Source organism: Montipora capricornis, chromosome 5 (assembly GCF_036669925.1).
Source record: "Montipora capricornis isolate CH-2021 chromosome 5, ASM3666992v2, whole genome shotgun sequence".
Lineage (NCBI taxonomy): Eukaryota > Metazoa > Cnidaria > Anthozoa > Scleractinia > Acroporidae > Montipora > Montipora capricornis.
In genome coordinates, this window is record NC_090887.1 from 13,660,428 (window position 1) to 13,672,927 (window position 12,500).

General features: G+C 34.8%; 2 protein-coding genes across 5 annotated transcripts in view; both read left to right on the plus strand.

Annotated features, from left to right (window-relative positions):
* Positions 1–74, plus strand: part of LOC138048825 (uncharacterized) — a 40,572-nt gene extending 40,498 nt beyond the window's left edge. The window contains exon 14 of the mRNA XM_068894944.1: positions 1–74. This exon is cut by the window's left edge and continues 106 nt beyond it. Within this exon, the coding sequence (XP_068751045.1) occupies positions 1–58 (58 nt within the window). The 3' untranslated portion in view covers positions 59–74.
* A 3,114-nt stretch (positions 75–3,188) lies between these two features.
* Positions 3,189–12,500, plus strand: part of LOC138049566 (flagellum-associated coiled-coil domain-containing protein 1-like) — a 49,167-nt gene continuing 39,855 nt past the window's right edge. For 2 of the 4 annotated variants that reach the window (XM_068895906.1, XM_068895908.1), the window contains exons 1-4: positions 3,189–3,706; positions 5,041–5,091; positions 7,719–7,785; positions 8,219–8,323. In XM_068895906.1, the coding sequence (XP_068752007.1) occupies positions 3,537–3,706; positions 5,041–5,091; positions 7,719–7,785; positions 8,219–8,323 (393 nt within the window). In that variant the 5' untranslated portion in view covers positions 3,189–3,536. Of the gene's footprint in view, positions 3,707–5,040; positions 5,092–7,715; positions 7,786–8,218; positions 8,324–12,500 lie in introns of all 4 variants that reach the window. The other 2 variants (XM_068895905.1, XM_068895907.1) reach the window with 1 other exon arrangement.

The following is a 12,500-nucleotide window of genomic DNA, read 5'->3' on the forward strand; positions in this document are numbered from 1 at the left end:
TTTATTTTTTCATGTTCAATCTTTAGTCTTAGCAACATGTTGCTCCAGTTGTTTTTAATAAACTTCTATGAACCTGTCAGTCGTTGCTGTTCCTTGTCTTTTCTTAGAAGTTTTTGTGGGCCGATTTGCAAACTTGAGTGATCAGTTTTTGAACGGAACTTTTAAAAATAAAAAATTGTCTCAATTGATTTTCTGGTTATAATTGCTGCCATTTCAGTGTTTGTTTGTTTTCTTGCAAATTAACCCTTGTTGCCTCGTTCATAAACTGAAAATTCAAAAGAATATTTAACCTTGAACGTGGCAAAAAGGGCTAATTTGCAAATAAACAAAATAGTTATTTGATGCGGGGGACCTATTGTGTCCTTGCTCACCCTGACTGCTCAGGTACCCCCTTCGGGCGGGGACCCTTCCTGGGCGATGTTGGCGTAGTGGTGTACCCTCCCTCAGGTGTTACCCGGCAGGGTATTGCACACCACCCTGTTTAGGTATCGTTTTAATGTCCTTTGGCCATTGCACTGAATCATTGCACTACTGGGCCCGTGGTCGAGGGCGCCTGAAAAAACAAACAAACAAACAAATGTCGACAAAAACACCGGCGAAAAATTTCCAGGTCGGCCAAAGAATGGCACATTTATTTCCAATTCATCATGATACTTTAAAGAGAAAGGACTGGGAGGCTGGAAAAGGTCGCTAATCGAGTAGTGGTTGAAAGTTTTGAAAACTCGAGGACGGTTAGTTTTAGTCAGCGACGTTGCGTAAATTTAATAGGGTTGGCTTTTTAAAATGTTTTTATTACGTTACGAACTTCTTAGTTCAAAATGAAGTTCTTTTTCTTTACTTTCATGAAAATAGAGCAGAATTTTTTTCTCCTCCTAATCCACTTGAATAGTGCGGACCTATGAGGAAATAGCCAGAAATTATATTTCACAAAAGCCACACTGCCAAAGATGAGGAAGACGGCAATGGAGAGATATGATATGACACAAAACACTAACCAAACAAAGATAACGCCCACTTGAAACTTCGTTGCTATGCTCGAGAAAGTTTTTTGTTTACAAAAACCTTTCATCAAGGTGTCCCAAACTCTGCACAGTGAACCTACAAGTGTAAAATTTCTTTTTCTTCGCAATCTCTTGATTTTATATTTTAAGCACTAATTTGTATTAATTATTTCTGTGTGAGTTTAAGGTGATTCCCTTGTTTTGCACCGCGCATCTCATACTGCGCATAACATTGCGATTTCGGAGATAGCGACGCTTCTCGCCAGCCATCTGAGAGAGGCAAAAAGGCTGCTTTTGCTATTCAAGAGCTTTTAAGTGCAATCATGATAACTTTTCTCGGTTAAGAAGGTGTTGTTTTGGATCTCGCCCTAGTCCTTTCGGGGAAAATGATAATTTAGACGCCAAAATTGCCCCTTTGCCATCCATTAATGTATCATCGTGTCGCGAAGAAACGAGCACGGTGACCCCCCATTTTTAATGGTTTTATTTACTCGTACTAGGTACACGGAAAACATATTTTAAGAAGAAAAAAAGTTGGATATTAGAAGTTGTAGTATTTACATGTAAATGACGTGAAACTGCATTTGGAGTCACACTGAGTGCAAGGTGATTAGGGCCGTAGCCAGAAAAAAAATATGACTGAGGCAATGTCCGTGGTTAAATTATCTTCGGAAGTATTTTAAGTGTTTACGATGCATATTACATATTAAAGACAACTCTGGAATCACGCATTATTTTAAAATTTCACGAAACAATGACCGAGGCAAGTGCCTCGGTTTGCCTTATACTGGCTACGGCCCTGGTGATGACTGTAGCGGTCCAATTTCCTAACATTAATCCTTTGCAAGATTGAGCAATTTTAAATCACTTTATTTAAAGATCATAGCCCGGACAAACAAGTAGGTTCAAGTTTTCAGTAATATTCAATAGCTTTTGCTACATAACAATTTTCCGGTTGATCTAGCTTCGAATACATTAGCTCTACAGCTACTCTGTAATTTTCGAGCATAAATAAAGTATATGTATATGTATAAACTCTCCTCGCGTAATTCGGTAAAAAACACTTTTTATTGAATTTTTTTAATGTCCTGTGTATGAATATCAGTTGTGGCAAGTTTGAAAAAAATATGGTTAGTACATGTACGCCATTTTCAAAGGAATTATAAAATTGACTTGACTTGACTTGATTGACTCGATCGATCCTGTCTTGGGTTCCAGTCCTTCCCCGACTGGTCACGCAAAATATTTTCCAAGAGCCTCGCAACATCGATTTAACTCGTTTAGATCATCGGTGACCCCTATTTTTTAAGACACGAATCACTTGCTCTTCCTACAATCTGCAAAATCACATTGTAAGAAGTTTTAAAAAAAAAATTTCATTGTGTCCTGAGGTCCGCTTTGGCGGGTAGCGCTTGCGAATGTGCTCGTTGAGGATAACTAATGATCACCCTACTGTTTACGACATCCCCAGTGGCAAGCAATTATCTAAAAAACCCACTCCTATATTTCTATGCACAAAAACTTCCACTGTAACATACATGTATCATTTTTATGATTTTTGACGTTATAATGACCCACCTCATCTATCGAAATTAGGGCATTTTTTCCTTGCCTTTTTCTCCGAAACAAAGTCGGTAACCCCCATTTTTTTTTCGTTTTTGGAATAAGTCATTTATGACCTATTTTCAGGAGAGAAATGAAACAAATTTCAATGTGGGAAGAATTTCGCGCGAACGTCCTTAAGCTTACAACGTCGTACATTTTTCTGCAGAAAAAGTTTAAGATTTTGAAATCTGTGAAATTAAAGCAACAGGATGTCTCTTCTAAAGTGTTAGTCACTGCCATTGATGTAAAACTTAATTTTACCCAACAAATAAATGCAAGTCACGGGAAAATGCTCAATAATTTTACATGTAGTGAAATGTAGGAAATTTTTTTACGGTGGGGTGGTACAAAAATCTAGTCTCCAGTCCCCCTCCAGGAGCTCGGTCACTACATTTATCATTTTTCCCTGATTTCCATTTATTTGTTAGGTAAAATAACATTTAACATCAATTTGCAGTGACTAACACTTCAGAAGAGACATCCTGTTGCTTTAATTTCACGGATTTCCAAATTTTGATATTTTTCTTCGGAAAACTGTAGTTTGGCTTGTTTAAAACGTGGTCATGGTTACAAAGCCAATCCACAGGGCAACAACATTTCTATTTGTACTTGCAGTTGTCGGTGTGCTTATGCTATTAATTAAATGCATGTAACAGCTGTATCTGATCTTCGTTTGCTTGCATTTTGCCGCTTTGGCAAAGAACGTCGATTTTGGTTGAGCAAAATGGAACCAGGGCACTCAATGATTCATAAGTTTCCAACAAATTAAATGGCTTATGAGAGAAACATCAGAAGTCGCGCCGATCGATCGATGTTTGATTAACCGCGAAGTATTTGCAGACGTTTAGCTATCGCTGTTCAGTCACTAAGGAAAAGCTCCAGTTATGGAAAATAATAAGTTTGATTGACCGATAAGGAGCAAGTGCCACTATGAGCGATGCTCTTTTGGAAACGATTTGTATCAATGGGACACGACCACCGTTCAAGAGACCAGCTTGGATTTATGGCCATGTTGGAAACGATGCACGGGAAAGGCGAGCCCAGACTGCTGTTCAGCGAGAGAGCAATAATCGCGCGTCAACCGACAACCGAAGACCCAAGTGAGTATTGAAACTAGATATATTTATATCCCTGGACGAAATGATATCGGTGATCATCGGTGATATCATTGTTCCTAATGTTCTACCGGTATTCTGCGTCCAAATGCAATAACTTTAAGATCTACGACGCGGTGGGTCGACGAGAACGCCACGAAACAACAATATCATTGGTTAAAAGAGGAAAAATAATCGTGCTGCACGTGCGGCACGCATTTGAGCACATAAACGTGCGGTTCTCTGCACAACAACGACGTGAAATCACCAAATTTGAGGTTTTGACGACAACGTGAGCGTTCAAATGTGAATCTTTCGTTCTCTATTTTTGCTCTGAAACCGCTCGTACCAATTTATTTTTAGGATACTTCGGTCGCATTGTAAGACGCGAACGAGGTGGCCAAACCGCGAGAAACTTACGATAGTGCAACGTTATATTTTGAGGTGACGTTTTCGTCGACGTCGGCGTCGTAGATCTTAAAGTCCCTAATTAACTTAATCAGCATTTTTGTTTGCGTTTTTTCCGGACTTTAAAAATTATTTGAAACTATTACAGGTCTTTAATAGCAATTGAGGTAGAAATAGTTTAAGCTTAGTTGAATCATAGGACCTTCAATAGACCATTTTACAGTTGTGTGCTGACCTGGCCTTTGAATGAAAGTGAGTCTGGAGTTGACAGAGTTGACCTTGCTTTGATAGAAACCTCACTGCTTTTCTTATATCAGTGATGTTGTTCTCATGCTGATTAGTAGGAATTTACATAAGAAAAGCATGTGGGTTCCATCAAATCAAAGTCAACTCCAGCCTCGCTTGCATTCAAAGCCCAGGAAATTAAGCACACAACTGTAAAATGGTCTATTACCAGAAATAACTTTTTATAATATTGTTACAATAGGGCCCATTAGCACCTTTTATGGATCACACACACCTTCAGCATGCTACAGTTAAGGGGGCTCTAAACACCTCAGTGCAATATATCTACCCACACACTGTATTGCTGAAGGTTTCTGAAGATATTCTTTACAAAATCAAAACATTTCTAAAAGCGATCATTACCGGAAACAAGTTTATTATATACTTAATTTATTTGGTAGTCAAACGTTCTTTTATGTGTGCATTCAACTGACAAATTTAATGATGTCAACTGTTGAAGTATGTGTACAAGCTGGACTATTATCAGTCATGTATGAGAAATTGTTGACGATCAAAGCTTTAAAGATCTTCATATACAATGTACGTGTAATTGCTTCATGTTGGAATAACATGACACAAGAAATTTGCTCAGAGTTTTGTACGTCAAGTAGAATGTGATCTTACACATACGTCTGTTTTCTGTTTAGATCAACTCCCAGCAAATTTAATGTCAGTTTCAGTGAGTCATCAAAAGCACGGTAATTGATTCCTTTTTAATAATTTATTTTTCTTTAATTTAATTGATTAACAAGTGTCTGGAAGCTACTTAACATGCAGTTATTGAGGGAGGTTGAGCAAAATATCATGATTTGTCAGTGGCAAGCAGGTCTGTTATTTGCCGAAGTTAGGCTGAGGCAAATAATATCGATCTGCGAGACACTGACAAATATGATATTTTGTGATAACCGAGTTCAATATAATTGTTTTATCATTCGATGACTGAGTTTGTTTTTCACAATTCCCAACAATTAAATCACTTTCTGAAAGTTCAGGAAAAGCGAACTGCCATTTTCACACAAGAGCATGGTATGAGCAGAATATAGACACTATGCAAAAATGGCTGCCTTTAAATTATTCTTTTGTTCATATTCAATATAGCCCAACTACCGGTAACTTCGTTTTTGAGACAAAAAATTGAAAGAATTTGTTATCCCGAACGAGGTTAGTTGGGCTATTTTGAATATGAACAAAAGAATAATATGAAGGCAGCCATTTTTGCATAGGGTTGACAGTATTATTTGCAGCAAAACACTTATTTTTAGGCAGTTATTTACAGCTCATGTGATTGGATTGGCCAATGAAAAGGAAGGAAAAAATACATCGAATGATAAAGTAGTTTAAGAGTGCATGTGTTTTGACACATGGACAGACAAAAGGGGCAGGTACAAAAGTCAGACTGGATCAACTTGAATCAAGTGAAACACGGTTTTGTAAGCCAAAACTATTCAACGTTTGGACCAATTTCACCAAGGTTAGCTTCAAGATTGGGGCTAGGGTGATTTCTCGAGGCCTCATAATTATCTTTTTTTTTGCGTATATCCGAGGTGAGCAATCTGAGTTGATTCGGTCCAACTTTGTACCTGCCTTAAACAGAAGACCTCACAGTGATAATATGTACACTCAACAACTTTTTGCCAAGGTTTCATTTTCATGTTAATTGTAATTCTTGATGTATTAAAGTGGTACTATGATCAAATTTTTACCCCTTGATTTTTTGAGAGTATCACATAGAATTCCATAAAAGAACAAAAACGCCATTTACCGTTTGCAAATATCTTCATTAGTTCCGGAGATATTTAAGTTTGAAAAATGGGTAAAATATGCAAATGAGATGACTGATGACGTCATACATTCAACCCAATATTATCTTGAGTATATAAATAGAGCTACCTTGGTCAATTTGCAGCGCAGACCATTCAAACTTGGTAGTCTAATAGTTCTACAGGAAACACACCTATGGCTATAAAAAAGTCTGTTCCCATGGCAACTCACACTTTTCCAGTCCCCACCCACTTTATTTCAATATGTTAGTGATTTTCAGCTTGAAAATGTTAAACAAGGCCACAAACTCGAGCTAACATATTTATCTGCTTGCTGGATCATGCGTATGAAGTGCTGTAATAGCAAATATCAAAATGGAATGCCAAAGGTGGCCAGAAAAGCTTTTAATATAGGGGAGGTCTGGAACCCAGTATGATGCCATGGTAACAGAACTGTTAAGCTCATATTGTGGAGAACATTTAGTAGAATCTTACGGCAAAAAATCAAAAATTTCTGATACAAATTGGCTAAGATATCCCTTTTCATCATATTTGAACAAAATTTGGTTGAGAGTATGACGTCATCACTTGGCTAATTTGCATATTTTAAAAACTCGAATATCTCTGGAACGAAAATAGATATTTGAAAAAAGTAAACAGCATTTTTCTCCTCACGCAGACTACTTGTTTATGTTTCAAAATGGCTTAGATAGGAAAGATGCGATTTTCGTCATAGTACCACTTTAAAGGTTGCATGTATTGTATAATATTATGCAGAGCTCAGTATAGCTACATAGAAAAAAGGCCAATGTCTCAACTTTCCAGACAGATGAGAATTACCATCTGGACAAAATGAATTTGAATCACACTCTGAAGCAAATTATTTCCAATTCCTCAGGTGTTTCAAAGCATGTCAAGTTACAGAATTCTCTAAAAAACTTTGACAAACAGCCAAATATAGTCCTTGTCTTTTTTTTGTTTGTGTGCGAAAAACGTTTCTCAAGTTTAATGTATATAGTTTCTGTTACCTTTCTGCGTTTTAACATGCTGGATGCTTTGCTGTTAAAGAAGTACTGCAGTTAACAGTAATTTTTATTCTCATTTGCTGCACAGCAATTTTTTTACAGAGTCACACAATCTAGAAATTATGCACACTTTAAATTAGGCTAAGCATTATTATTCATTTTTCCGTTTTTCATTTCTGTCATTTGTCCTCAACACTTCACCCACTTGACGAGGCGACCATGTTGGTTGGCAATACAATTAATTATACAATATCTTTTCGCCGATCTTGCATAATAATAAAATTTAGTTCTCATTGTTCTTGCCAACTAACATCAGGCCACCATGAAATCACATGCAAACCACATTCATTATCAGTAATAATAATAACTGGAACTTTTTTCAGTTGTCCCTCGAGGGTGCCAGTTTATAGTAGTTGCAGGGAGCAAATTTATTGGAGTAGTATAATTTTATTTAAACCATATCACAATAACCTAAAATTATGTCTAATATAGAACATTATGGCCCATAATTGTTATACATTTTATTTCTACATGAAGTAGATGTTTAAGGTGGAAACAAGTGTACAGTGCAAAACAAAGAAGTTCATTGGAGGATGCTAATAAAAATGTAAATATCACATTCTGTTCTTGTCCAATGAAACTGGATGTTTTTTCATGTTCAGTGACTCCTCCCCATGAGGGTTTTGGAGGGTCACTGAAGAACACAACAGTTAAAAACTTTATAATTAATGAATGAACACGGCAAAGTGATCTTGGCATTTCTAAGTCACAATGTATTGAACATGCAGTCATATTTGGACATTAACCAAATCATTGACTCCTGGGAATCAAAGTTGTTTTTAAAAGCACAAGGCAAAGTGTGACTATAAATGTATACTTTTTTGTCAAAGTGCCGACTTATGCATTTAAAACTTGGATTATGAGGCAAATAAAATAACTTCAGTTTAATACTGTTATATTGATATCTGATGTAGACTGTTTACAAGTCAGACTAGTGCACTTATATATGACCTTCCGTATGATCCATTTTTTGTTTTTAGGATTGTGTGACTATTACACTAGCACCTGGTTATGTGTTGTCAAGAAGCAAAGAGAAGATTAATGTCACAATCACAGATGGTTTATTCAAGGAAGGCATCGCGAAGGTTGGTCTCTTGGTTTGGCAGTGTCATTATTGTTGCAGTAAAAGTCAGAAAAAAAATATTACTTATTGACAAACTTGTTTAAGTATACTGTAGGCATTGTTATGAGTTTTCTCTTCAAACAAGAACAACATTGCAGCAGTAACAATTCTAGGGCACCCAATGACCAAATTATAAAGCCAAAACCCTTTGATCAGAGACCTTTGTGAGTTGATCCTTTTAATGTATATTAGAGTAGTATAGTAGCTGGGGGTACGAAGCCATTTTTTCCGCTTTATCACTTTTTCGATATTTACCACTAAAATATTTTTTAAAAATAATACAAAAAGCAAATGCTAAATAATAAAATTATACTAAACATTTTCCTTTGTTTTCTTTATAATTATATCATTTGTTTTTATTAATGATATACAAAATAATATTCAAATAAAATGTAATCATGATCATAATTATCTAATTCAAAATTATAATCTTTATCTAAAATTCGTTGTACCAATCAATGTCATTAAAAGCTGTACAAAAGAAATATTGAAACCAGCTTGGTATATAAATAGTCATAATGATTATACATTTTATTAAGTTTTAAAAAAATGTTTTTCTGCATGTTTATATTATATAATGATTTGTGAAAAATTACATAACAAAAAATTGTCCTTTTTGTGGTGTAAAAATACAAGAAATAAACAATAAAAATAATCAAAAAACACATTGTTGTGGACAAGAAATATCTGAAATAGATTATCAAATGATTTGTATTATATGTGGTAAATAAATATTATGAATTTTATAAAAATAATTACATAGATTTTTATGAAAATATGTATTAAAAAAAAACAAAAGTATTTATATCAGGAATACCATATTCAGAATGTACATAGAACTCAAAAATAAATTAACAATATCAAGAGATATAATAAACCGTGTTTGTAAGACATTTGATCAAATAAATAAAGTTTTACATGTACCACAAGTTAACAAAGATAGAAGAAGGATAATATCAATCAAATTAATGTCGCAGTTCCCGTGGGTATTTATAGTTAAGACACACTACAATAACAAAATGCAAAAGACAATGTTGGCATAAAGGGGGGGACACCGCTCCACGATTGGCATGATAGACGAATTCCGTAGCGTGACTGAAAGCCTGAACTTATCTCCCTGATGCAAGAGGCGAACCGCGCCGGGGCGGACAAAAAGTCAAATAATGTCGGTAAAAGCCAAATAATGAGATACAAGCCTAACTCTCCACGGCAGTATGAGCTAAACCTCCGGCCAGCATCGTGCTATAATGGAAAGAGTATAGGCGGTAACAATAGCTCAAGCCTCCTTATCTCCCCAGCACTACAAGCATGAAACACATAGCATGAAAAACACGGAAGCTTGGGAAGTTGCTGCGAGATTTAACCGAAGCGTGTACCGAGCTCGAGTTGAACCCGAATTTATTAAACTTGACCTTAACAAAACCTCTGAAGGGACCTGGAGGGTGGGAATAAAATTCGTAAACAGTAAAGGTACTCCTTACAGTTAACTATAGAGCTCACAGAGTGATACTTTGTACTTTACTAGACCTTTTATACTGAGACTAATGTCTAGGACTAAACCAATGGTGACTAACGTACAAACAACTTCTGTAGCACTCAACTCGACATGAATGGGGATAGTTGTTGCTTTTCGCCAATCCAGATAAAGAATATACACATGTATAACCAATAGTATTGATGCCTTAGAAATAGGTTGTATTTTAATTGATAGTAGTTTGACTGATGGTAAAAGATCTGATACATTAGCTTTAATTCCAACTGATAATTTGACGAGAAGCCATTCTTTTTAATTTTGAGCTAAAAAGAGCTTTGTTTTCACCTGTGAATACAAAAATAATAAACCAAATTCGTATTACAGTGAAAGATAATATTGGACGATATGTTGTATTAAATGATATTAACAATTATTGGTTTATGACATTAATATTGAAAAGTGAATAATAATATATAACTCATTAATATATATGAACAAAAACGAATTCAAAATGAGATATGATCCAGAATCAGGTCGTTTTATTAAAAAACATATCTATGGTGAAGGAATATTTAGTAACTTGGCAAACAAATTATTCACAAAACAACAAAGGAAGTAGCTGCAAAGACTGGTAAAAAGCTACCTGAAACTGCTTTAACAAAAGGAGCTGAAAAAACAGCAGACTTTGCTGGAAATTGGGCTGGCAATAGGATAGTTGGTATTTTAAAAGGCAAAAATAAGCAAATGACGCCTGTTGAACCGAAGAAAAAAGTTACTTTTTCAATGGAAGATAGCATTACACCAATTGAGGTTCAGCCTGAAATTCAATCAATTCCAACAAATTATAAACCAAAATAGTCACAACAACTAACAGATTTTGAAATAGCAGAAAGAATGAATAGATTAATGGCTAGCAGTAGACTGAAAAAAAAAAACAAAAATAATGTATTAGTATAAATGTTTAGAAACCCAAAATATGTTGAATGCATAGAAGATATTTTTATGAATTGGAAACACCTTTAGTAACAGCAAATCCTGCTAATAATGCTAGTCAAAAAAAGCAAAACCATCAGTTTGTTCTTGATAATACAAATTCAGCATCTCCTTCAGATTGATATAATGGAAGAATAGCAATGAGCTTTAAAGTACAGAAAATGGATGGTACTGATATTGTTGATCACAATGGTATTGTAAATGGTATTCATAGTTTGATAAAAAACATTCCAGTGAAAGTTGGTGATAAAAAAGTAAATGATCGTAATTATGTAAATCACAGTGTTCACATCAAAAATTTGCTTGAATATACCAATAATTATTCTTATGCTGAAACTACAGCCACAAACGAATTTTATTATTTAGACACATCAAGAGCAGCTGAAGAAAGAACTGCTCAAGATGATTACAACAAAGGATTTCATCAAAGAAAAACGCTGTTAGGAGCTTCAGCAGTTGTTAATTGTAAATTACCCTTGAATAGGTACAGCTTTTTTGAAACATTTGAAGATAAATTGTTACCACAAACAAGAGTAGAAATCCTTTTTGATTTAGCTTCTGACAATCAAGTTATTTAGCAAGCTGCTGATATTATTGTCGGGTTATTTTTACAAAAATGCAATTAATTGTACCTCAAGTAACATTCAATTCTGAAGGAGAAATTTTATATGCTAGTCTTACCTTAAACCAAAAAAAAAGGAGTTATTTGAAAGAAACAGTAACTAGAAGTAATTCGATACAAAACGGTAATGGAAATTTCGTTATTAATTCAGGAGAAACAAAACCTAGACACGTTTTTGTATTCATAATAAATGATTCGAGTATTGATGAACAATTAAACAGCAAATCAATTTTTTTTATATGATACATTTTCAGTTTCGACTAACCCGAGAATATTAACTAATTGTTGGTTAAAACTTGCAAATGGAAATTGAATATCCAAATCGTCATTATGAGACAGATAATGATTTAACAAGAGTTTATCGTGATATTTTGAAATATGTTCATGCAAATAATGAATATTCTCAAGGTACACTTTTAAATAGAGACATTTTTCTGTCATTGTATCAATTCATTTATTTCGATTTGACAAAACAAAGATCTGATTTAAAAGACAGTACAGTAAAACTAACTTTTCATTGTAAATTATGAGGTGGTACAGCAACTCCTTTGAGTATTTATGCACTGGTTCTTAGTGAACAAGATGTTGAATTTATCCAAAAAGATGGAAAGCTGTTATTCAGATAAATTATTCTTTTTTTATTAAATTAAATATATCTTGTATATAATACACGTTTTTATCTAATTTAATTATATACATGGCATCTGACAGGATGCGGCGATGCGGATCCGCATAATTCACTGAAATCCGCATCTTCCGCATAATTCGATATTTTCCGCAAAAAACAGAAGAAATATCTGATATTACTGATAAAGCAGCTCCTTAACATCCTCAAAAACATAAAAGCCGAAGAAATTGACTGCTTATTTTCCTGAACATTGAAGAAAACACACCATTTCGTTCGCGAGATGAAAGTTCGTAAGAAAGATCGTAAGCAGTTTCCGCGCATTTTTTCGCCAATGAGTCTGGACACTAGTTTTTGTTCCTACAATGGTTTCCATTGGACGAGAAACAGTTGCACTGCAGCAAATGACGTAACTGATAAGAAAC